Consider the following 27,552-nt stretch of genomic DNA (forward strand, 5'->3'; position numbering starts at 1 on the left):
GCAACAATTTTTGGTGTCAGGAGTGGGGTTTGAATGCCAATAAGAAGAGCGATGGAAGAACAATTCAGGCAAATGATGACTGCATTTGCTGCTTTCCAAGAAAAGATGGAAGGGGCCGTCAACTCCGTTAAGGAAGAAATGAAATTGGGCCAGGAATCCGTTAAGGAAGAAATGAAATTGGGCCAGGAATCCGTTAAGGAAGAAATGAAATTGGGCCAGGAATCCGTTAAGGAAGAAATGAAATTGGGCCAAGATTCCGTTAAAGGAGAGATGAGATCCGTTAAAAAGGAAATGGAAGCCGTTCACGAAAAGTTGGAAGCTGGTCAAGTAACTTTTAAAGAAGACATAAAAGCTGTACAAGAAAAGATTGAAGCAGGTCAAGACGAAATGAAAAGAGAAATAACCTGCGTAATAGAAAGTAAATTTGAGGCTATGGAAGACAGAATAGGAGCTGTCGAAAATAAAGTCGGGCAAATTGAAGAAAAGGTTTCTTCTGTCAAAGATGAAATAGAAGATAGAGTGTCGGCTGTGGAGCAACGAGTCGAAGGAAGAGTTTCGGCCTTCCAACAACAAATTGAAGAAAGAGTTTCTGCCGTCGAACAACAAATTGATGATAGGGTTTCTGCTGCCGTCGCCAACGAAGTTGACAGCCTAAAGAAGTGCATAGCGACGGTAGGAAACAATTCTGAAGGTTTCAAATTTTTATCGATGCCTGCTCGTTCCGTTCTGAAACTATCTACATATGATGGGAAGACCTCCTGGCAGGTGTATAGGACACAATTTTCTATCGTTGCGGATGCGAATGGATGGGATTCCCAAGCTAAGGCCTGTCATCTCGCCGCTTCTCTGAGAGCAGACGCAGCGGATATCCTGCAGACGCTTCCCGAAAATCAAAGGCTAGATTTCGAAGCTCTATCCGGCGCTTTGGAGCTGCGCTTCGGCGAGAAATGTTTAAAAGACTACAGCAGGCTCCAATTAAAATCTCGTCAACAGAAGCTCACCGAAACGCTTCAGGAGTTCGCCACGGATGTTGAAAGGCTGTCACATCACGCCTTTTCGGAGTGCCCGACAGAAACAAGGGAAATCCTGTCCCTGCAATATTTCATCGATGGCATCCGGGACCCTGAAATACAGAAAGCACTGCGAATGGCGGATGTAAAGGATGTAAAAAGCGCTCTGTTGTACGCCGTGAAATTGGAAGCAGCCCAGCAAGCAACTCTTAGAGATCGCTACCCAGTCAGAGCTGTGCGAGTCCACGACCCAGGGGACCAATTGATGGCTCGTTTAGATGATTTATCCAGACAAGTCGATGCTTTGATACGGAGTAGCAGTGAGAACAAAGTGGCTGTAAGATGTTGGAGATGTGGTTCTGAAGGTCACTTACGACGGCATTGCAGAACACCCCAGGGCACGGATAATGAAACGGATGAGTTGACAACACCAGTGAATGCTTTAAGACGGAATAGTGGTGAAACAAAACCGACCCTAAAGTGCTGGAATTGCGGTGTTGAAGGCCACCTACGAAGGAACTGCAGAACTCCCCAGAGCACGCAAAATAAGGCATACGATTTAAACAGACAATTAAATGCCACGGGAAGGAAAAGGACTGACAAGAAACCAAAGTGCTGGAACTGTGGAGCTGAAGGCCACGTACGAAAGAATTGCAGAACACCCCAGGGTACGAAAATTGAGAAAATTTCTGAGCAACGACGCAGGAAACAAATTAATGACCATATCGAGGAACGGAGGTTGCCAGATAATGAAAAACCCTGTTTTAAAGCGCTTAAGATCTCTATAGTGAGTGGCAACAATAACGGACTGTCCATCAATGGGAATATCGATGGAGTTCCTTGCAATATGATCATTGACACAGGAGCTAATGTTACCATCATTAGGAAAGATTTAGCTGAACAGCTTAAAGATAAACTTATTTGGACGCCATCCTGTGTTACCCTTCAGACTGCGTCTGGTGAAAAGATCGACATAGCTGGGAAGTTAAACGTGAAAATCACATTTGGAAGTGCCGCCTACCATCACACGGCATATGTGGCGGATATTACAGATCCATGCATACTCGGATTGGACTTTTTAAGGAAATACAATTTTTCCTTAGACTTGAAAAACAACAAACTGCTTTCAGGATCTGAAGACATGACTATCCATCCTAAGAAGGGATCCTCACCTGGAAATGCCGACGCTTTGTCCGAAAGAACCAGCTCGAGAAACAGCCGAAATCATGCTAGGGTCGAAAAGAAACACCAGACTACCAGCTATTCTCCATCTCAAATGCTCTTCGGTCGAGACCTTCGTCTGCCTTGTGACCGCCTGTTTCATCGCCGTACGGATGCGCCTTCATCGCCTGAGGAACACATCCAAGATGTCAAGGCCCGTTTTGAAGTGATGCACCGTTCCGCACGAAAGCGAGTCAACTTGGCGACGGAGAAGATGAAGACCCGCTACGACACAAGAGCTACTGAACATCAGTTCCACGAAGGAGACAAGGTGTGGTTGTGGAATCCGACTCGACGGAAAGGACTTTGTCCGAAATTACAGTCACCTTGGGATGGCCCGTATACAGTCCTAAAAAGACTGAATGACGTCGTGGTTCGGATTCGTAAGTCTTCGAACTCTAAACCTAAAGTCGTTCATTACGACAGGTTAGCTCATTACTATGGCCATAGTACGTAATGTAAATAATTGTAAATAGTATCAGACCATGGTCCTTTTTGTTTATAAATGTGTATTTGATTTGATTTGTATTTAGTATTTGATTTGCATTTAGTATTTGATTTGTATTTAGTATTTGATTTGTATTTAGTATTTGTTTTGTATTTAGTATTTGATAGCATTTGATTTGTTTAAGTTAGTTATTGCATTTATTGTTTATATTGTTTGATATTGTAATGTAATGTTTATGCCTCAGTTGCATTTATGCCACAGTTGTAAGTTTAGCTTCCTGTCCAGGGATTGTACTGCCCGGGACGTGCAGTCCTTGGGAAGGGGGCAGTGTTACGAATTTGGTATTTAAAAGGCTAATGTTAGTTCAATTACATATTAAATGGTTTTATTTCTCGCGCAGTGCAGCGCGTGACGAATATTAAAAGAAAGCTAAGCCGGAAAATTGAAAATACAAGAGCGCGTGCATTAAATAAATAAATATCTCTTTTTTGATTTCGAGAAAGTACTGGAAAATTCTAGCGCGTGATTTTAAAATCTTATAAAAGGAGGAAAACATCTCAGTTTGTAGTAGTTGCTTAGTTTGTTGTTGTTTAGAAAACTACTGTGGTTGATTGTAGCGAATTCGCGGATTAGCGTTCTTTAGCTGTTTTGAATTACGTTCTATTGGACATTTGAGTAGTTAAAAGATAACTACTGTGAGATATTGTAATACTGCATGATAATTTGAGAAAATTTAAGCATTTTTGTTGTGATAATAATAAATTTTTGTTCCTTTTTCATCGGACTTGTGCATTCATTTCATAACGAACCCGTACGCTCGCAACAATTTTTGGTGTCAGGAGTGGGGTTTGAATGCCAATAAGAAGAGCGATGGAAGAACAATTCAGGCAAATGATGACTGCATTTGCTGCTTTCCAAGAAAAGATGGAAGGGGCCGTCAACTCCGTTAAGGAAGAAATGAAATTGGGCCAGGAATCCGTTAAGGAAGAAATGAAATTGGGCCAGGAATCCGTTAAGGAAGAAATGAAATTGGGCCAAGATTCCGTTAAAGGAGAGATGAGATCCGTTAAAAAGGAAATGGAAGCCGTTCACGAAAAGTTGGAAGCTGGTCAAGTAACTTTTAAAGAAGACATAAAAGCTGTACAAGAAAAGATTGAAGCAGGTCAAGACGAAATGAAAAGAGAAATAACCTGCGTAATAGAAAGTAAATTTGAGGCTATGGAAGACAGAATAGGAGCTGTCGAAAATAAAGTCGGGCAAATTGAAGAAAAGGTTTCTTCTGTCAAAGATGAAATAGAAGATAGAGTGTCGGCTGTGGAGCAACGAGTCGAAGGAAGAGTTTCGGCCTTCCAACAACAAATTGAAGAAAGAGTTTCTGCCGTCGAACAACAAATTGATGATAGGGTTTCTGCTGCCGTCGCCAACGAAGTTGACAGCCTAAAGAAGTGCATAGCGACGGTAGGAAACAATTCTGAAGGTTTCAAATTTTTATCGATGCCTGCTCGTTCCGTTCTGAAACTATCTACATATGATGGGAAGACCTCCTGGCAGGTGTATAGGACACAATTTTCTATCGTTGCGGATGCGAATGGATGGGATTCCCAAGCTAAGGCCTGTCATCTCGCCGCTTCTCTGAGAGCAGACGCAGCGGATATCCTGCAGACGCTTCCCGAAAATCAAAGGCTAGATTTCGAAGCTCTATCCGGCGCTTTGGAGCTGCGCTTCGGCGAGAAATGTTTAAAAGACTACAGCAGGCTCCAATTAAAATCTCGTCAACAGAAGCTCACCGAAACGCTTCAGGAGTTCGCCACGGATGTTGAAAGGCTGTCACATCACGCCTTTTCGGAGTGCCCGACAGAAACAAGGGAAATCCTGTCCCTGCAATATTTCATCGATGGCATCCGGGACCCTGAAATACAGAAAGCACTGCGAATGGCGGATGTAAAGGATGTAAAAAGCGCTCTGTTGTACGCCGTGAAATTGGAAGCAGCCCAGCAAGCAACTCTTAGAGATCGCTACCCAGTCAGAGCTGTGCGAGTCCACGACCCAGGGGACCAATTGATGGCTCGTTTAGATGATTTATCCAGACAAGTCGATGCTTTGATACGGAGTAGCAGTGAGAACAAAGTGGCTGTAAGATGTTGGAGATGTGGTTCTGAAGGTCACTTACGACGGCATTGCAGAACACCCCAGGGCACGGATAATGAAACGGATGAGTTGACAACACCAGTGAATGCTTTAAGACGGAATAGTGGTGAAACAAAACCGACCCTAAAGTGCTGGAATTGCGGTGTTGAAGGCCACCTACGAAGGAACTGCAGAACTCCCCAGAGCACGCAAAATAAGGCATACGATTTAAACAGACAATTAAATGCCACGGGAAGGAAAAGGACTGACAAGAAACCAAAGTGCTGGAACTGTGGAGCTGAAGGCCACGTACGAAAGAATTGCAGAACACCCCAGGGTACGAAAATTGAGAAAATTTCTGAGCAACGACGCAGGAAACAAATTAATGACCATATCGAGGAACGGAGGTTGCCAGATAATGAAAAACCCTGTTTTAAAGCGCTTAAGATCTCTATAGTGAGTGGCAACAATAACGGACTGTCCATCAATGGGAATATCGATGGAGTTCCTTGCAATATGATCATTGACACAGGAGCTAATGTTACCATCATTAGGAAAGATTTAGCTGAACAGTTTAAAGATAAACTTATTTGGACGCCATCCTGTGTTACCCTTCAGACTGCGTCTGGTGAAAAGATCGACATAGCTGGGAAGTTAAACGTGAAAATCACATTTGGAAGTGCCGCCTACCATCACACGGCATATGTGGCGGATATTACAGATCCATGCATACTCGGATTGGACTTTTTAAGGAAATACAATTTTTCCTTAGACTTGAAAAACAACAAACTGCTTTCAGGATCTGAAGACATGACTATCCATCCTAAGAAGGGATCCTCACCTGGAAATGCCGACGCTTTGTCCGAAAGAACCAGCTCGAGAAACAGCCGAAATCATGCTAGGGTCGAAAAGAAACACCAGACTACCAGCTATTCTCCATCTCAAATGCTCTTCGGTCGAGACCTTCGTCTGCCTTGTGACCGCCTGTTTCATCGCCGTATGGATGCGCCTTCATCGCCTGAGGAACACATCCAAGATGTCAAGGCCCGTTTTGAAGTGATGCACCGTTCCGCACGAAAGCGAGTCAACTTGGCGACGGAGAAGATGAAGACCCGCTACGACACAAGAGCTACTGAACATCAGTTCCACGAAGGAGACAAGGTGTGGTTGTGGAATCCGACTCGACGGAAAGGACTTTGTCCGAAATTACAGTCACCTTGGGATGGCCCGTATACAGTCCTAAAAAGACTGAATGACGTCGTGGTTCGGATTCGTAAGTCTTCGAACTCTAAACCTAAAGTCGTTCATTACGACAGGTTAGCTCATTACTATGGCCATAGTACGTAATGTAAATAATTGTAAATAGTATCAGACCATGGTCCTTTTTGTTTATAAATGTGTATTTGATTTGATTTGTATTTAGTATTTGATTTGCATTTAGTATTTGATTTGTATTTAGTATTTGATTTGTATTTAGTATTTGTTTTGTATTTAGTATTTGATAGCATTTGATTTGTTTAAGTTAGTTATTGCATTTATTGTTTATATTGTTTGATATTGTAATGTAATGTTTATGCCTCAGTTGCATTTATGCCACAGTTGTAAGTTTAGCTTCCTGTCCAGGGATTGTACTGCCCGGGACGTGCAGTCCTTGGGAAGGGGGCAGTGTTACGAATTTGGTATTTAAAAGGCTAATGTTAGTTCAATTACATATTAAATGGTTTTATTTCTCGCGCAGTGCAGCGCGTGACGAATATTAAAAGAAAGCTAAGCCGGAAAATTGAAAATACAAGAGCGCGTGCATTAAATAAATAAATATCTCTTTTTTGATTTCGAGAAAGTACTGGAAAATTCTAGCGCGTGATTTTAAAATCTTATAAAAGGAGGAAAACATCTCAGTTTGTAGTAGTTGCTTAGTTTGTTGTTGTTTAGAAAACTACTGTGGTTGATTGTAGCGAATTCGCGGATTAGCGTTCTTTAGCTGTTTTGAATTACGTTCTATTGGACATTTGAGTAGTTAAAAGATAACTACTGTGAGATATTGTAATACTGCATGATAATTTGAGAAAATTTAAGCATTTTTGTTGTGATAATAATAAATTTTTGTTCATTTTTCATCGGACTTGTGCATTCATTTCATAACGAACCCGTACGCACGCAACAATATATTTAGTTTTCAGAGGTATAATGTTAAAATTCATAAAATGGTGAATAATTAAAATAAAATGTGTAAAATATGCATTTAAACAAGAAATAAGCTAATTAAAGTATATATACATAAATATCTATAAAGCACAAGCCGTTTAAATACTCTATAGAGCATTATTAAACAATGCGTTGATACTTCGGAAATTTCATGGATTTAGGCTTAGTTGCAAAAAAGCCCCCGGCCCTGGAGAGACGCTCGCGTAAGACACTGCCGGCCTCAGCGATAAGCGCGCGTTTTCGATACCCGGCTCGAAGGAGTTAAATTTAAATACAGGTGCTAAGAACTAGAAAAGAGCATTTAGTAACTTATAACTATTTTATCAAATGTTTGTCAGAAGTTCCAGTCAGTTATGAATATCATACTTGCTTTTCAGTTTTCTGTCTATTTATCAATGGCATTCATAAGATTAAAAATACCCCGAATAGCAGAAAAATCTTAAGTATGAGAAACACATGAGAAAAAATGAAACTTATATATCTGAAATTAACACAATATAAAATTCAAAGGATGCTTGCATTTATTATGCATTGTACACTAGTATCAAATTGCAGTGCAGTGATAACTTCAACATAAGTCTTCCCCATTGGGAAAGTTCTTCAATATACTAAAGTTTCTCATTCATACCTGCCCTTCCTTCTGTACCTAAATGATTAATTTATTTTCGCCCATTTTTGAGTAGCTTTTCAAAGCTATGCAGTTGCTTTTTACTTGCTGCTCAGTCCTTTTGACGCCGAACTCAACAGAGTATAGAATCTCAGCAATTCCATTCCCTGCTTCTGTTTGTTCTTTTAAATTAGCGTACAATTTTCTTAATTCCCCACACAGAAGTTTTTGTAACTCTCAAGGGAATTAACAAGATCTTCCAACTCTCCCACGGCGAAATTGCTCGATCATAGCATGAATTTTAACGCAAATGCACAATATAATCCAAATTCACTTTGCGTATCGAAAGACACGACTTTGTTTACAGGCATGCACAATTTCGTTATGTAATAGCTTTTGTTGATCAGTTATGCTTTCTGTTGTTTCCAACTGCTGTTTTAACGTTATCAGGGGCGAGAGGGTACAAGCGTTGTAGCTGAATTCGCTTTGCTAGAGATTTGGACATGATCGTTTTTATTATTATTATTATTTTATATTTTTTGCAGCAGTCCACGCTGTCTCAAGTGTTTCAAGTGTTCTGGAAACCACCTGACTTACACGTACAAACTTTCAAGGTATGCTAAACCGACATGTGTCCGTTGCAAAAAAGATCATGTTTCTTCTTTTAAAGGTTTCGAACACTTTCCTAAAGCTCGCAACGAAAAACTTACTCAGAAGTCATCAAAACGCTTTCAAAAATCAAGATCCATGTCTCTGCCTATAGCTAAGGAATGGTATCTTCCCAGTTCATCTCCTGTTTCTGGTCTACTGGACTCTAAGGACTTCAGCAAAACCCTTTCTAGCATCAAGGACATTGCACATAAATGCAAAGCTACAAAATTCCCATTTCAGAAGCTAAAACTGGCTCTTACAGTGCTTGAAATATTTGAAAGAATTTTTAAATTCTTAAAGTTTTTGAAAATGCAATAAGAAATGTGATTTTCTTACGCGGTGAACTACGATTCATCGACAAAAGTCACGGCTTTTGCGCCTTCCTGATTTGCTGTCTCCCTGTTTCCTGATTTGCCGTCTCACGATTCTCAGCGACTCTGTCTTCGCCATCCTGTTTTGGCGGTCTTATCATCGCTTTCTTCACTGTCAGATGGCGACACTTATGCCGCCCGATTCCAGTTATGTGTTTTCAGCTATTCAAGAAGATAGTACTGCTTCTTCTTGGATTCTTCCTGATGTTTTCCTGTTAGGGGATTCTATTCATGTTTTTCATCATAAGGCCCCTTGTGCACTACTTTTAGGTTACTAGAAGGTGCAGCTAAACGCTGTGGAAACCCAGTACAAACATCTACGTATCAACTACGTTTTGCTAGGCTCTTTTAGAAGCTCCCTACTGCGATTAGCAAAGCGTCTCAGTACGCCTTAAGTGGCATATTCAAGCGAATGTTCATAAATTAATTGCAATTCCATTTAACAGAAGAGGTAAAATTCACTGGAATGTACAGCTATATTACTAAGAACATATAGTGAATTTGAGTTTCAGAAAGCAGCGCCTCCGTTTACTCTGTATCACGTGAAGAACATCAGTTAAAAAAAAGACGAAAGTAAAAGTCGCCGCCATCAGTCGACGAAATATCTCATACTTTTTCCTGATTCCCTGAAATGATGGTTCAGCTTAAAAACTTAATTGATTACGTTTATTGCGACTAAAAGGATGAAAACTAAAGAAAGCGAATAATATTTATGAAATAAGCTTTTGGGGCGAATTCAAGCGCGACGCTTTGCTAATCGCAGTTTCTTCATCGCAGTAGGGCGTTCCTAACAGAGCCTAGCAAAGCGAATTCAGATGCGACGCTTTTGCCCTCTCGCAACTGATGACGTCAAAATAGCAATTGGAAACCAGCTATCTCTCCAGCTAGGAAAGCATAACCGATGAACAGAAGTTGTTATCCAATGAAATTGTGTATCCCTGTAAACAAACTCACACAGATCGTATTTTATTCTCGAGTGTCAAGATGTCACGTTGTTCGATAAGCGAAGGGAACGTGAATATTAGCGTCTCGTTTTCGGTTAAAATCATGCAAAAATCAAGTAATTTCTCTGTGCGAGAATTGGAAGTTCTCGTAAACTCTCTTGAGAGTTACAAAGAAATTGTTAGTAGAGAATTAGGAAAATCATATAATAATTTAAATGAACAAAAAGAAGCATGGAGTGAAATTGCGGAGATTCTGAACTCTGTTGGGTTAGGAGTCAAAAGGACTGGACAACAAGAAAAAAAATGGTCGATTTGAAAAGCCGCACAAAAAAGAAGGCAGCCAAAATAAAAATTAATCAATTTAAAACTCACAAAATAATAAATGAACTCAAAGAAGAAAATAATTCATCATATAGTTTAATACTAACAAGAGATTAAATAATTCTCTTTGCAATAAATAAATAATTCTCTCTATCAAAATTTCTCTGTGCGCAACTTCATTTATTTAATATCTGAGCATTCTACATCTTGACACTCGCGATTTAGGGGACGGAGGCACTTTAAAAAAAACTTTTATTCATCCGTCGAATAGAAAGATTTAAGGTTTTGGGTGCAGCAATAATGAGTTTTGTGTATTGTGTTGTTGGGTGAATTTTCATTTTAAATTTATAATACATGATGTGTATCAGATTTTGACTTTAAGGGATTTAAGTATTTCGTTGTATTTATGTGATATTAATATTTTGAGCATAGAAATATCGTGAGTACATTGATTAATTTTACTTCTTGCCATAATCATTTGGAGAAGAGAACTTTATTAGTATGATGTATAGCATCAAAACAAAAGCAACGCAGATTTTGTGCCCTTCAGGTATAAGCAACAGTTTTCATTTTTTGTAGGTTATTTTAACTCTGTCTTTTTGTTTTGGCTATTTCTGATGTTAAACATCGTTACTGTGTCGTGTGTTCACTGCTTCAGTTTTGTATTTATACTTATATTGCATCCATCTTTCCGCATACACCTAATTGAAATTATAAAATAGTGTTCTCATTTATCATAAGCATAGAAATGTTGCCGAGTTCCTTTTTTTTGTTGTTGGGACAAATCATCCTGATATGAACGTAGTCCATTCTTTTGTTACTTTAAGAGTACTTACCTTATACTTCATATAAACAATGAACATGAAAAATTAGTACAAAACAAATGAAGGCCTAAAAAGAGAGCGAATTCTGGATTTTCTGTTACTGACTTCATTCTGACTTGAATTCTTTGGCAAAAATTTTGGCACATTTTGGGGTTAAATGCAGTATCGCCCACTTATTTGTTTGGCGCTTTTTACAAGAATAAGAGGAATTGGATTTTGTCAGTTTTCTTTGACTTTTTAAATGAAAATAGGTTATGAAGATTTTTTGCACACATTCTGCCAAAGTTTATGTAAAAAAGCTTATTTCATAAAATTAGGTTTATGAGGATTATATGCCATTTTTTAGAAATTTAATATTCAATTTTGAAGCTTTATTGTAAATTTATATGCTGATATATACATGAAATATATCACCATCTTAGTAATACTAACATACATTAGCTTATTTTCAAGTAGTTGATTTCTCAAAATAAGAATGTTTTGAACATACTTGTAAAGAAAGTCATCACATGCAAGGATTTCAACTGATTTTTTATATCAAGTCAAACATATATTGCATTGCTTGCAAACTTGACTGCATCTGCTTATACATTAAATAAATGCATTTCAATAAGTAAACCAAAATATTTCAGTTCTTCATGTAAAAATGCCATATCAGAAGAAGCTAAGAATTAAACATAATGCGTTTTATAAATGTCCAGTTTAATGAGGGGTTGTTTTAAGGACATGATCACCTGGAAACGTTAACAGATTACGTTGTGAGATTTCCATAATTGGGTTGTTTGTCATTTAAAAATATTTTAACAGAATAGTAGGTTTTATAATTTTTAATTTTAATGAGTGGTAATCTTGAGAGGTTACAGAATACTATGGCTGAAGATTAGTTTTAGAACTAGTTTTCAAGAATTTCTTGTTTTAGGGAAGTGATTGCATCGAAAGATTAATAGAGTTTGTCCTAAGGTAATAATCATATTCATTCAAAAAGTAGTCCTATGTCTTCCCTTCGCATAATGCTTTCTGTGATTGTTTACCTATTTCTGATCCCAATTACCTGTTCTGCTTTGGCAGTATAGCAGTTAGGATGGTACAAGTGAAATAAAACAATCGTGCACCATCCACGATCACTACCATACATTTTCTCTATACAGTACAAAATCTGTAATCCGGACTCGTCGAGACTTCGGTGATTCCGGATTAGGAGTTTTTCCGATTTATAAATCATCAATTTAAATCTGGTAAGATGGCATACAGAAATTATACAATTAAAAATATGAAACCATAATTTATGAAATAAAGAGCAATTTGATCTAAAGGGTATCAAAATTTACAAAAAAAAAAAAGTTTAATATTTATTTGTTTACTTTATTAAACATTCTTTCAATGTAAGTTGTTTAAGTTGCTTTGTTTTTTGTGCTAATACTTTCTCTTTAATTCTATAAACAGACATAATTTCTTGTTCAGTTACAAAGTTCCACTGTTCAAGTCCTGTAATTGCTGTGTCGAGAATACCGACTAACTTGTCAATCGAAATTTTTTCGTTTTCAATAACCTCTCTGTCACTTTTTTCACTATCAGAAATGCGCATGGGTAAACACTTTACGCGCATGTGTAGCGGGTGCGCGCATAAAAGCGCATGCATAAATGCTTTACTCGCATGTGTAAGTTTGTGGCTTTGAGGTCCGGATTTTAGATCATTCCAGATAATGGACGTTCGGATTATAGATCATTCCAGATAATGGACGTCCGGATTACCAACTTTGTACTGTATTCTCCAAAAGTCCCTTCACTAACGTATTCTTGTTTAGTAACATATTACTATAACAGTAGTCCAGCCTAGCCACTAAACCAATTTGTATTGTCTGCCCCCAGATCTCAATGAATCGCCAAGACACGCTTATCTTAAAAGCTGCTAAAACTTTTAAACTTTTCACTACAGAATGTCTTTTAACTCACAATAAATGTACTGATCACTTACAGCTCTTCTGGGAATTAGAAAAATAGTTTTGTAATGCATGTGCTATTTATAAATGCAAACTTATTGCCATCTTTATTTTTACTAATACTGTGAAGCATTTTCACAGAGCTTTTAATATTATGTATATATATATGTGTGTGTATTTCTACATCTTTATGTTATAAAAAATTTTAAAATATTTTTCAGGCTTTCGGATTTTTACAAGATTCTTAAATTTTCAGTCTCGAAATCCACGTGATCCACATTTTGAAAAGAAAAAATTACTTGAAGTTTGCAAACCAGTGTATGTTGAACCACAGGGTGTTCCATGGGAAACCTGTCCTCACAGCTTCCCTGAGTCCGAAGCTGATGTAAGTAGTCTAGATATAATACCTATGTTAAATTAACTGGTAAAAATATGTTGTGATATTGTTGTACTTTTCCAATGAAAGATTAGTATGAAGGAAATTCATCTTATTATCAAACTCAGAGACATGAACATTTAAGAAATTAGGCTTGCTTTTAATCAGAAAAACATCTGTTATCGTCTGACTAATATATATTAAAAGTATAAACTGGCTACGTGTACTAAAACAACGTGGTTAAAATTTACTCTAGGGTACCCTTTGGTGAATTGTTTCCTTTTTGACGCCATGATCGGCACTAATTTCAAGATGGTGTCGATCCTTCTACCTGCTACACAAAACCAAAACAAGAAGTCAAAGTCTTATGCAAATTCGCTGTCCATGTACACATCGACCTATTTTAACTTTAAAAAAAAACGTTAGAGAATTGCACAAACTAGGAATTATGCACTGCCTTCACTTTGTCCATGTTAACATCAATCTATTTTCACTTAAACAAAATGTGGAAGCTAAAAGAAAGTTAAAACTATCATGTTAACCAGAGAAAATTCGCCACTGTCTTAACACGCAGAGATGAACAAATAACCAAAAATACACAAACAGAGAGTAATAAGTAACCAAAAATACACATTTCCTAACATAAAAACATTAACAAATCCTTTAACAAAAATTAAGACACAGAGCCAAATAAAATAAATGAAATGTCAATTTTTTAACATACCTCTTTTTTTCACATGCTAACTCCATCCTCCACATAAGCAATTAAATTAAATTTTTGGTCGTTTCAGCTCATCTGCTGTTAATGGCAGATAAATGCGTGTAATAGCATCCAAACCATCAACATTCATCCTCTTACTTCAGACATACTCAAATGACGGTACCCATGTCAAAATACAACATCAATGTACGTGGAACCAAACACAGCAATTGAAAAGAATGGTAAGAATGAAAGGGTTACTATTACAAAAAATAGTCAATATCTCAATTTATCACAAGTCGCTTAGCGATATTTGCAGAAATAACCCCTTAAAAAAAAAACATAATTTTCCCTAAGGCTAGTTTCGCCAACATTGTCAATATTAGAGTTTCCAAAAAACCTATTTGCTGAGTTGGCTTCCAGATTTCACAAGCAACCAATACCACTTGGCGATTTTTTTCAGACCGAAACCAAGGGGTACCATACAGTAAAGATCAGCCAACAATGTAAATACACTCACTTCCAAAAGTTAAGCATGTAGAGGAAAATGCTAATTTCCAGAAGCCAGTCAGAATTGAAGAGGATGCAATTTGCTGCAGAGGTAGATGGAAGTATGTAAATATGTTAGGTAACAGCCAATCACACTTTCATGTCAAGAAATATGCAAAAAAGGCAGTCTTATAAGAAGCCTTAACCTTTATGAAGGGTTACAGAAGTTGATCATAAGTGCTGATAGAAGGTGTTTAAAACTTTCGTACAATTTGTTTTCAAGACATACGTGTTTCTATGACTTCCAGAAGACGAATGGAAAATTCTGAGTGCTGGCGTGCTGTGGGGCGCATTGAAGCAGGACAGTCGATCACAGATATTGCTCTTTTCTTCAGTGTTCATCATTCTGTAATTTCATATTTATGGAAACAGTTCCAAACCACTCAGACAGTTGTCCGAAGGCCCGTAGCTGGTCACCCAAGGGTTACAACCTTCGCGGAAGATCGTTATATTGCTATTGTAGCCAAGTGGAATCGCAGAGCGACCTCCACACATGTGACATCTATGGTTAGAGCGTCCATTGAAAGGCTATCTTCGGCTACTGTACACTGAAGATTACATATGAGTGGACTGTACGCCTAGGTACCTTGAGTTTATGTTTCTCTATCCGTCCAATCAAGACGGGCACGATTACAGTGGTGCCGAGAACATGTCAATTGGAATGTGTCTGACTGGGGCAATGTCATGTTTCAAAATTTGCTCTGGAGCCAGATGACAAGCGTATGAGGATATGGCGTGAACAACGAACACGCAGTCAGTCCCAAAACATCACGCATTCCGAAGCGGAAGCATTATGGTGTGGGCAGAGATTTCATTAGGATACCGCACCGACCTGTACATCTTTAAGCGGGATTCTTTAACGGCTGCCTGGTATCGAGATGAAGTCCTAGAACCCATTGTGAGATTGTACGCTGCAGCAGTTGGCCCTACTTCGGTTTTAATGGATGATAACACACATCTCCATAGAGCTGACATCGTCGATGACTACCTGGAGAGTGAAGGGATTGCATGTATGGCGTGGCCAGCATATTCATCCGACCTTAATCCCATTGAAAATCTTTGGGATGCTCTGGGCCACGTTTCCCATCTGCAGTCACTCTTATTGAGCTGGAAACTGCTCTACAAGAAGAATGGCGATTGCTTAATTCTGCGGTGGTTGACCACCTAATTGAAACCATGGTCACATAAACTTTGTATACAGATGAGGGGGGGGGGATCACATACCCTATTAATGTCCTTTTTTTTTTATTTTATGCTGTTTATTTTCACTTTATACATAATTCTGTTTAAGTCTCCAGTATGTCATTATCTGATAACTTACAAAAATTTAATATTGTTTTCATTTCTGTACATAATTATTGATTTTGTTCTATGCATAAATATATATGCTACTTTCCTGCCAAATTTTGTGTCAATCAAAGCAGTATTTGTTGATTTTTTTTGCATTTTACATCTTCGTGCTTAACTTTTGGAAGTGAGTATATATTCAATATAAGAAAAACATAAAGACTGAATTAAGAAAAGAAATTGAGGTTGATCTTTACATTATGGTAACTTGGCGATCTTTTGGCGACCAACTCTCCTACTACCAAACTACCAGCAACCCTCTATTTTTTTTTCCCGCCGCCATTTTGTCTTCACGAAGTAAAGACATGTTTCTTTTCTTTTTATCTACTGAACACTTCTTCCAACAATCTACTAGCCGAATTACACTTATGCTAGAAATTTTATCTAACAAAACTGCTTAATCATGACAAATATTCACTGCAAAATTGGGAAAAAGTGCACAATACCATACTCCTTACGCGTTTTTCAAAATAACACATACACATAAACCATGTACACGTCGACTTATTTTTACTTAAAAAAAATCCCAGAATTACACAAAAATGGCATTGCGCACACTCTTCACTATATCCATGTACCCTGCTTTTTTCTCATAAATTAGAAAAATTTCACAAAAATACATGACAATTTTCTGAATCTTTAAACCCGGTAAAAAGAACATATGTGAAATTACCTGATCGCGAAAAAGTATATACCCTTTCCAAATATGAACATTTCCACATATAAAATAAATAAAATATCCAAAAACTTTTACCTCTAAATCATCTATTATATTATAAACGTCACCAACGAATTCATACCGCAAGCATTACAAATACTTAGTGTCAAATATTTAAATTATTTCCATGCACGTTTACTTCAACTAAAACATATACCAAATTCCTACAAACATAAAATTCACAAAATAACTATCATTTAATTAAAATATCACTAAACCATGTACACGTCGACTTATTTTTACTTTAAAAAAAATCCCAGAATTGCACAAAAATGGCATTGCGCACACTCTTCACCATATCCATGTACACTCCTTTTTTCTCATAAATTAGAAAAATTTCACGAAAATGCATGACAATTTTCTGAATCTTTAAACCCGTTAAAAAGAACATATATGAAATTACCTAATAACGAAAAAGTATACACCCTTTCCAAATATGAACATTTCCACGTATAAAATAAATAAAATATCCAAAAACTTTTACCTCTAAATCATCTATTATATTATAAACGTCACCAACGAATTCATACTGCAAGCATTACAAATACTTAGTGTCAAATATTTAAATTATTTCCATGCACGTTTACTTCAACTAAAACGTATACCAAATTCCTACAAACATAAAATTCACAAAATAACTATCATTTAATTAAAATATAATTAAATTCAAAAACACTACTTAAAATATAAATAAGCACATACATTAAATTAATAAAAATTAGCTTACAATCCTAATTGCTTTAAACTAAATCATTGCTAATAACAATTTTCCCAATAATACCAAATTACTTTACTTCCACCTTACATTTAGAACAATACATAAAAATAATATCCTCAAATAATTCAAAATACTAACTTACCTAATCTTCTTCAGAATCTTGATTACGTGTCCGATAAACTTTTCTTATTTCTGTTTCAGGATCTTTAAAATCATACTTATAGTTCACAGCAAGGTACCAGGTAAAATAAATAACTTAATAAAACATCTTTACTTATATCTCGCACAACCTTAAAGAAACACTTATTACTACCCCTTTCAATCCCACTAAATACCCATTTCGAATTCACTTTAGTTAGGGCCATGGGATCCAAAAATTAACGAACACTGTTTCACACAACACAGAATAAAGCCAAATACAAAATTTCCAGATTTTTTTCCCGATTTCCCCCTTTTCCAATTAAAGAACCGTAATTCGTCCATTAATATCACATGACATATCCCATGATCTCTCATTTCCCTTACACAAAATAATGCGTAATCGGAACTGAGTACTGCTCACATTATTACCAAAGTCCCAGGTAGTAACCTTTATTGCCTCCAAAATGTCGCCAAACTACCAGTTACCATATTCTAAAGATCAGCCAAAATTGATTTTTAAGTAAATTACATTCAGATGCGAGTTTTGGTGATTGAAACTCTGACTTTTTCCTTAATTTGGCACTATTCTTACTTAAATAGGTCTATATTTTTTTAGATTTTATAACTTTGTAATTTTCTTTATAAGTAAATGCATTTAAGTTTTTTCTCAGCACCTAATATATTATGCTATAGCTCTTTGTGCCTGAAAAATAATATTTTTGATCAAAGCTATCGTATGAAATGATAACCAAGATGTCTTGCGCATATTATCCATACTATTATTGAGACAATATATGAACTATTGTATCTCTGCTTTAATTAGTATTATTGATGAGATAATGAAACTTTGACTAAGGGATAAGATCCTGATCATGATTGCCTTTTGAACAAATTTATCAGTATTTGTGGTAAAGGCCTATCATAAATTAGAATATTAAATTGTGAGTATTATGAAGTATAATATTTGCTGCAATAAATTAAATAATCCATTTCACTTATAGCTGTTTAGGCAGCAGAATGGAAAGATATAAAGAGACTGCACAATTTTAGAATAATTATCAGGTAGTCTCTATTTTGGAGTATCCCTTGGAGTATTGCCAAGTTGTTGTTTCATTTATGGTAACCTGAATATTTTATGTTGTATGTTTTGGAAACCCTATTATGACGTGACTGGTTGTAATGCATAGTCACGATGATTTATTTCTTAGGGCTTATTTCTGTGTGCTCCTAAGTAACAACTTAGGAAGTACATTGTTTATTTTGTGCTTTACACTAAAACAGCTGCCTGTGATAAGAATAATCTGAAGTTTCTATACGATTTGGAAGGAATGAAAAAAAAAAAAAAAAAAAAAAAAAACATCAATGAAATGTAATGGTGTGTAAATGAAGGTTTACTTAATAGTCATTATAAGTGTATATGTACGAAGGAAATGCGTGTGGTCGAACATAAAGATCATTCAAATGGGTTTGTCGCAAGAAAGGTTCAAATGCTTGCTATATAAAGTGTTCCATCAGAAAGAGATCATGGTTTGAGGAGAGTCATTTGAGTATTAATGAGATTTTGATTTTTATGTGGATGTGGGTGTATGAAGCTAATACTAAAATGATTAACTGAATTAAATATTAACAATGATAAGACTATAACTGATTGGAAGAAGTTTTGTAGGGATATGTGTGTGTGAATATATATATTCATAAAGGTGAAATGATAGGGGGTCCCGGCATTATTGTTGAAAAAGACGAGTAAATTTGGTAAAAGGAAATAGTATAAGAGGTGAACGAGTGGAAGGCTAGTGGATGTTTGGTGGAATAGAATGAGAGTGTGGAAGCTGTTTTTTTTTTTTTTTTTTTTTGAAGTAGTTGAGGACAGAAGAAACTTTGTCGCTAGTAATTCGACGGAATATCTTACCTAGAACAACGATCATATCTGAATTGCTGGAAGTTGTATGAGTGTCATTCAGTTAATGGGTTCGTTCACCTCTTAGTAAATCATGCAGTGACATTTAAGGATCTGGAAACTGGAGCTCATATCAACAGTATCAAAGGTATGTGGTGTGTAATAAAAAGGAATTTTTGAAAGAAATGCCACCAACAGTCTTGCACTATGGAGGATATTTTTTATTCTTAATTTTTGTGAATTTATGTGGCAACGGCATTATACAGATTCTAGTTCAGATAATTTTAGACAGTTGTGATTATTGTTAAGGAATTATTTTTGCCACAAGTGAAAGACACAGAAATTTCTAATAAGCTAATTCAATATTTCCTTTTTTGTACTGCATATAATAGATAACATATACAGTCAAAAGTCGTTAATCTGGACTCGTCGGGACTTCAGCGATTCCGGATTATCGATTTTTCCGGATTATAGATCATCAGTTTAAATCTCGTAAGATGGCATGCAGAAATTCTAAAATTAAAAATATGAAACCGTAATTTATGAAATAAAGAACAATTATGATCTAAAGGCTATCAAAATTTACAAAAAAAAAAAGTTTAATATTTATTTGTTTACTTTATTAAACATTTCTTTCAATGTAAGTTGTTTAAGTTGCTTCGTTTTATGTGATAATACTTTCTCTTTAATTCCATAAACAGACATAATTTCTTGTTCAGTTACAAAGTTCCGCTGTTCAAGTCCCGTTAATTGCTGTGCCGAGAATACCGACTAACTTGTCAATCGAAATTTTTTCGTTTTCACTAACCTCTCTGTCATATTCTTCATGTCTTTATCCATTTTTTGCAGCAATTCCACTTTTTGTTTGTTGGACATCGAAACATACTTTCGTTTTGTAGATCCTTTGGGAGTTCCAGCATTGGAAATTCTATTTGACATAATTGAAAGTTCAAGTTTACTTTTATAAAATTGCTCTTACAGTCTGCAAAAAATAATAAGCGGGATCCAATTCGAAGATTAAGGAACAACGCAATCATTAACATCAACTGAAATAGATAATTAGATAATTTTAGCTTACACCGTCCATTATACATTAAACGCGCAGGCAAAAACGTATTCTGCACTTGCGCACACGCATATGCGCAGTAGTCAAGGTCTTACGGGCACGCGTAAAATGCCTGTGCGCATGCGCAGAAAGTTTTTAGCTTTGAGGTCCAGATTATGGGTGTCCAAATTAACGACTTTTGACTGTATTTCCATCCTTATGTTGTTTCCTTGTTTGATTTAAAATGCAGTTTATTGAGATTATATATTTTTTGTTTTAATTATGTTTTATTGCATTATGTTTTGGACGCCATTTTATTGAAGAGGGCATTGCACGTAAACAAGAATGGCAGCAATTTTTGCCAGAGGTTGCCCTGAAATATATTTTCCCCTAATTATCGAAAAAAATTGAAAAAAGTCTAAAATATTTTAAAAACAATAATTGGAGACAATTCATTATTTTGAATTTGATATACTTAAATACAGCATCTTGTAAAAGGGCATCAAAGTTCTTTTAACCTGTCTGAAGAGAAATAATATTGGTCGCTAATTAATAAACGTTAAAATTTATAGAAGTGTTTCTGAATGCAAAATAAGTAACATTATTTGTAAAAATAATAATAATAATAATAATAATAATAATAATAATAAATAAATAAATTTTTTAATAATGCAGTTGGTAAAAGTCAAAAACATGCTTTTATAGTTGCAGTAAATAGACAAACACAGGGGTTATATCAGAACAGTTACACAAGTACTGTCTGACAATGATACATTTCATGTATGGAAAATCACACATTCCACAATGTAAACTTTCTATAGAAAAAGTGGGTTAGCTGTAATTCAGATTAATGAGGTATGTATAATTTAAACGAACTTAAATATTGTCATAATTAAAATGAAAGAAACAATGAGTAAATGGGTTTTTTGGGTGCTTAATAAGTATGTGATATAATTATATTTTAAAAAACTGAGTGATTTTTCCTTGGAATTCTAGCTGATGCAACCCTTGAAAATTTTATGGTAAGGAGCAAAAAGTTTTTCATTTCCTCTCATAAAGTGTCCTCTTGTTTCTTCATTTGGATAAACTTCCATTGTAAAAAATCCAGCAGTTTCTGTGACTTTTTTAATAACTTGTTAACTTTTTATAAAGGCACTATATCTCCTTTTGGTACTTTTCCGTTTTGCTGGAGCAAATCTCACCAAGCAGACTTTGTTGGTGACAACATACAGTGTACACATAAAAAATTTTAACAAATGTTAGTTCTAAGAATTTTTTATTTTGAAGGCATAAACATTTTAACCTTTTGAAGACGGGATGGCCATTATAGTGGCCATAGAGTGCTCTCTTTGAAAAGACGGGGTGTCCACTTTAGTGGCTATGTCTTTTTCCCCCATTTTCCAGGCTGAAAAGTGGGGTGAAATGTCAAATTTGACGTCCCTAGGGTTTTAACCACTTATCTTTTTCAAAGGTCTTCCTTTTGCAACATAGATGCACCCCTCTGAGAATCCATTTAACTACACACATCAATCTTTGTTGCAAATAGGAGGTGATTTCTTAAAGGGGGGAAAGCATTCGGTTCAAGATTCCCCGTCCTTTTGTAGCTTTTACTGCTACCAAAGCCCCGGCCTCAAAAGGTTAATATGGTTTAAAATTTTGTAAAAAGACATTAATTTAAGAATTTACTATGCTATCATGGTTCAACATCCTGATTCGCCGGTTCGTATCACGTGACCCCAAAGTGATCTCATCTCACGTAAACTATGCTACAGAAATATCATTCTCTCAGTAATTATCTACATTAATTTCAAGTTAAATCTTAACCTTCTGGGCAGCCAGGGTTTTCATTAAGAAAGCACAAATTTCCCAAAACTGCTATGAGAATAAATTATTTTTTTGATTATAATGAAAAAACTCTCCTGGTATTTCATACCTGGATTTGTTTTCTTTTGATATATTGCCTTAATTTCGTTGGCATATTTTAATATGCACGTACATATACGTTCTTACAGATACCACAATAAATATTCTAGGCTGTATATATACGGCCTTGCCGCTTAGAGGGTTAATTTGGAATACAAGTTTAAATGCAAGAATTATTTCAATTCATATGAATAGCTTACTCAGAAATTATGTAAAACCGCAGTGCTTTATTTTGCTAGTGCATTCTCATTAGAATCGATGAATTTAACCCTTGATTTTGCCTTTTCTATATTTTCGCCTTCGGGTGAGTGGTGTGATTCCATCCTAATTGACTTAATTACCACAGTCTTAGGTCTTAGGGCATAAAATTTAATTATCTTTGTAAATATTTTATGTAATTGTATGCCAGTATTGAAAGAAACAATCAATCTGGTAAGAAATGGCTGCGAGTATTCCTTTTGTAATAGGAGATTAAAAACAATTGACATGCGTTGAATGCTTCGTAGCAGTGAATATACGATGTCTCAGCAAGATGACAGTTGAATCGGTAGCCAGGAAGGCCATCAGTCGTTTACAGCAGAGTCAAATGCAATCCATTGTAACGGAAGCATTAGGATTTTCCCAAAATGTCATTTCCAGATTATGGAATTGGATTTTAGAAACTGGATATGTTTGAGAAATCGTTTTAAAATAAAAGCAGAACATATACGTGCATTTCGTTTAAAAAATATTAATATATCTCTACTTTGGAGAAATAAAAGTGGTCAGGAAGAACGTTTTGGTTGATGTACTGCAAACATTTTATTACACATTTTTATCAGACAAATCAAGAAAATAAATAATTAATTATATATAATTAATTACAATAGTTATTAAGTTTAAATATATTTTCCAGAAATCGATCAAAATAAAAACTGAAATTTTCTGGAAAAACTTGTTTGGAGACCATTTGGCGCCCCTCTACGAGCGACGCCCGGGGCATCATGCACCCCCATGCCCCCCTCTCGCTACGCCACTGTGTGAAACTATGTTCCTCAAATCCATGCTCGGCAAGGGTTTACTATGTTGTGGACTTTTGTTAATTTAAAATAATAAAGCTGTTTGAATTATTAAGAGTACTCTGGAAGTCATTTCTTTGCAAACAAGATCTTTAGGAAATCATTTTTTGTTTGAATTATCTGTTTTTAAATGAAAGATAGTTCAGCATATTCAGAAGTGTCCCTTACACTGTCTGACAAAAAAAAAAAAAAAAAAAAAAAAAAATTACGTTTTAATGAATGATATTTTTTAAAAAATATATCTGTTTTGATGGTAAATAAAAATTTTAATTTTAAAAGAAGTACATTTATTATCTGTTATTAAAGCATATGGCTAAACGCAAAATGTATCATTTATTAAAATTATTGAGAGATTAGTTGGATTATGTTATGCTTTTTGGTGAAACATAAGTTTTTCTAAGTGACTGTAGTAAAAAGTTTATTTGGATATTGCTTGGCACCTACTGATAAACTGCCTCCAATTTGCAGGTCTTTTTTACCCATGACATTTATTTTCAACATCTGCAGTTAAGAGTTTTTTAATTATTACTTTAGTTGGTATTAATTGGCAGTTGCTCTCAAAATTATATCAAACAGTTATTGTTCATAGCTCGTTTCTGTGTCTACATGAACTTTGCTAAATAAAAAGGCAAAAGACCTTTCTCAAACTGATTCCCAGTTTGCAATCTAAAGACCTGTGGGAAGTTGGTGACATTAAATTTCCATTGCACATCTTGTTAAGCTCAAGTACTGTTCTACTAAATGTACATCCTATACAATTTCTTTGCGTGAACATTCAGTTTTTTGGCAGAATACTGGATGCCTGGAAGTGATGTAATTTTTTTGCTTTATTCTCAGCAAATCTATTAAATATATAATGCAGAATAAAATCAAAATTAATGCAAGATACAGAAATATTGCTTGAAAAGTTGCTTTAGACTTGAAACGGTTGCTAAAAAGACTGATGCAGTGTAAATATGCATTTTCTCTAAATGATTTGAAGATGATATTAAAATAAGAAAACCCATCCTACCTAGCAAAAGGGAGGGAGAAGAAAAATATTAGCAAGAAAAGAAAAAAAAATAAAAACTTTAATTTTTCAAGAATAATCTGGAAGAGTTTCTAAGGTTTCCGTGGTAGTGTTGAACTCTTTTGGTTTTATTTTCATACCTACACTTCTCTGTTAAAATTTCCTTCCTTATTATTCTCATACCATTTCTAGCACTCTATCTATTTTCATTAGTGATACTTTAACTGTTTGACTTTTTTTTCATTGGTATGATGGGAAAAGGATTATTTTTTATTTTTCTTTCATCCCATGAATAAATAGTATGTTATACTGTATATTCAAGGCATAAATTAATCTGGAGCCTGGCTGTTTTGTGGTTTTTAAGTGAAATTGTAAATCTAACTGGAGATGACATATTGATACAATCCAATGAACAGAATGAATCCACTCTAAAACAAGAAGTAAAATATGTAGAAAAGATCATAATCTGAATAGACCATGTTACACTATAAAGTGTAGTTCTATTATTACTGTATTTAGAATGAAAGGATAAATCATATTTTGAAGAAGAATACAATATTGTAGCATCATAATAAAACTAAATGGAATTTTTTTCAAATAAAGCAAGTATGGTAATCATTCCTTGTGAATTTTTTATCAGCAGACTTGTGTGGAAGTTTATGTATTATTATGACTTTATATCGCACCTTTTATATTTTAGTTACTGCAATAGCTAAAAAATACAGAACCAGATTTTAGTTTAAAATAAAAATTGCTGTGCTTTTGAATATATATATATATATTATTTGTTATGTTACAGCCAAAGATTTTATATTTTTGTACCTGTGTATAATAGTAAGCAAGGCTATAATGGAAAAAAAAAATAATAATAATTGTAATTTCAGTTTTCATCCTCAGTACTATGCTGAAACCAGATGTTTGTTGCTTACTGCCTGTATTTGGTGGTGATAAGATGAGTTTCTGTTATTCATCACATTTATGATCCTGAGATTGACAGAAAGTTGAGATTTCACTTTGCTACTTTAAAAAGGGAAACAAATGTATTCAAAATAAATTAATATAATATTCAACAACATTTTAAAAAATATTTTATTTTAGGCTCATCCTTATGAGAAAATACTTTCCGAAGAGTTGAAGAAGAACTGGAAGGCATCTAAGATGGTTCTTTTTTATCATATGAATCCTTTAACTGTGGCGGAAGAAAAGGAAATAAGAAAATTATTTTTTAAAAAGGCATGGCTTTAATTTTTTTTTATTTATTTATTTAACTGTAAAATTATAATGCCTGGTTTGAAATTTTATTACATACATCTTCATATTTGTTAAATTATTTTGACCACATCTAGTGTAATTTTTTGTAAATTAATTCATTTTCCCAAACAAAATATTGATATTCAAATTGTGTGCTTATTCACATGCACAATGTCACATGCATTTTAATAATCTTTAATCTTTTCAGGATCTTTTTTTTCATGTATATAATTCAACTGTTGTAAAGCTAGCTTTGGATGGTACAGAATTTTATAGATCAATATCACACCTCTTTGAATCAAGCTCAGCATTCATATTTAGTGGTGAAAACTTAATTTCTGATGCTTTGAAGCTTAATAGGAAAGCTACACAGATAGTTTTATTAGGTAATAACATATCTTATATTTAATGCATTTCATGCTATATTATACTTGAATCTTTCAGTTTGAAGAATATGATCATGTGCTTAGGGAAAAAATGTAACATATCTTAAATTTCTCTCATTACCTGAATTTTCTGCATTCTAACAGAGCTTTGTTAAGTTTTGAAGAAATTTGCTTCTGTTTGTTCTTTTAACTGATATACATATATGCTTAAGTTATTGCATTTATAAATGCGAAAAATATGCTTTCCAGTTTTTGGTGTTTGTCTAGATAGGTAATTTATATTAAAATTCCACTTTGGTGCCTTTTCCTTGTATTTGTAATGTTTTGGTTTATTAATATGTTAGCAGTAATTTTATTACATATTTTACTGTGTTACAAGTAAGTTTTCATCTAAATACTTCTTTTATCTATATACACTGTTTTTCAGTATATGATGCTACAAATCAGCCATTAATGGGCCTTTGAGAAATGCCTTTTGTGTACAATAAAAACAGGTGCACTTAATATTTAAGGAGAAAATATTGTTAAATGTTAACAATGAAAGTACCTGTTGTTTCATATCAACAATGAAGTAAATCTGCTGCCTGAAGCTGTATGATAGAAATACCTTTTGTATTATAATTTAATCACGTAGCAGTTTCAGTCACTAGTCTTGTGATGGCTTACCCTTTTATATGGCATCTGTGTAAGAGAAAATTAGAAAATGTTTTACAGTTTAAATAATAATAAATATTTCCTGTGGCATAAATGAGACATGTTTTTTAAGTGCATACCAGTTTGATATAAAAACTTCAAGTGCAGTTTTTTAACGGATTTGTTTTTACATGAAAAGCTGCACCTTGATCTATTTTCATAATCATTGTTGTAAAGCTGACCACCTAGATGCTGTTTTTTTAAGTGTAGGAACTAGTGGTAGTCACTGGGTGCTAGATCAGGGCTACACAGAAGATGATCAAATTGTTCTGAGCCATTTGATACAACGAGAGCTTGGGTTTGACAAAACAATCCCCTTGTTGAGCATGCCTTACCTTTTGTTTCGGATTGCACAACACAATTTAGTTAATGTCTTACACTATGTCTTGAAATTTGTCTCATTTTGAGACAAAAAATTCTTAATCAGCATTCCCTGTGCCATATTTCCTGGTTTGCTAGGATATGAAGCTGCAATCTGAATGCACTAAACATTTGAAGAGACTTCTTTGAAATCCTTCATAAAAAGAGCACTGTTGGTAAATCTCTTAATGAAGGCAACTTGAGCTTAAAAAACTTGCAAAAAAAAAAAAAAAAATTAAACTATCCAACAACTGATACGACTGCACTAAATGTTTTCATCTGGCTGATGATCTGTGCTGGTTAGATGTTTAACAATCACATATTGTCGCCAAGCAGACATGTAGATTTTATAAAATGTTAGTGATGTTGGGTTAATGTAATCCAAGAATTACTTTATGTTTCATTGTTATTCTGTTAAGAAACTTCATTTATGTAATGTCTGTATGCTGAAAATTGATTTATTCTTTTCTTTTCTGCAGCTGGTGTTATCGACAATATGCTTTACAGTAGAAATCAGTTGACGGAAATAAGTAACCTACCTAAAAAGCCTGTTCGTGAAGAGCTTGTAGGTCTACTTGACTGTTTAACATCAAAAATAAGTCAAAATATCTGTCATCATTCCCAATTACTGTGCCATTATTTGAACAATGTATCAAAGGAAAAACTGTAGATTTTTATTGTCATAATAAAAAGTTTGTGTAATTTTGTTTCT

The 27,552-nt window shown here is 34.9% G+C and overlaps 1 protein-coding gene across 1 annotated transcript; it reads left to right on the forward strand.

Moving 5' to 3' along the window:
- Nucleotides 1-10,171: 10,171 nt before the first annotated feature.
- Nucleotides 10,172-27,542, forward strand: mRpL10 (mitochondrial ribosomal protein L10). Its single transcript, XM_035370179.2, has 5 exons — nt 10,172-10,455; nt 12,891-13,054; nt 25,249-25,383; nt 25,610-25,787; nt 27,320-27,542. The coding sequence occupies exons 1-5, from the start codon at nt 10,407-10,409 to the stop codon at nt 27,508-27,510; spliced, it is 717 nt and encodes a 238-aa protein (XP_035226070.1). The 5' UTR covers nt 10,172-10,406; the 3' UTR covers nt 27,511-27,542.
- Nucleotides 27,543-27,552: the final 10 nt, after the last annotated feature.

The sequence above is a fragment of the Stegodyphus dumicola genome, chromosome X1 (assembly GCF_044657685.1).
Source record: "Stegodyphus dumicola isolate Sdum_Otavi_A_Nest chromosome X1, ASM4465768v1".
Classification (NCBI taxonomy): Eukaryota; Metazoa; Arthropoda; class Arachnida; order Araneae; family Eresidae; genus Stegodyphus; species Stegodyphus dumicola.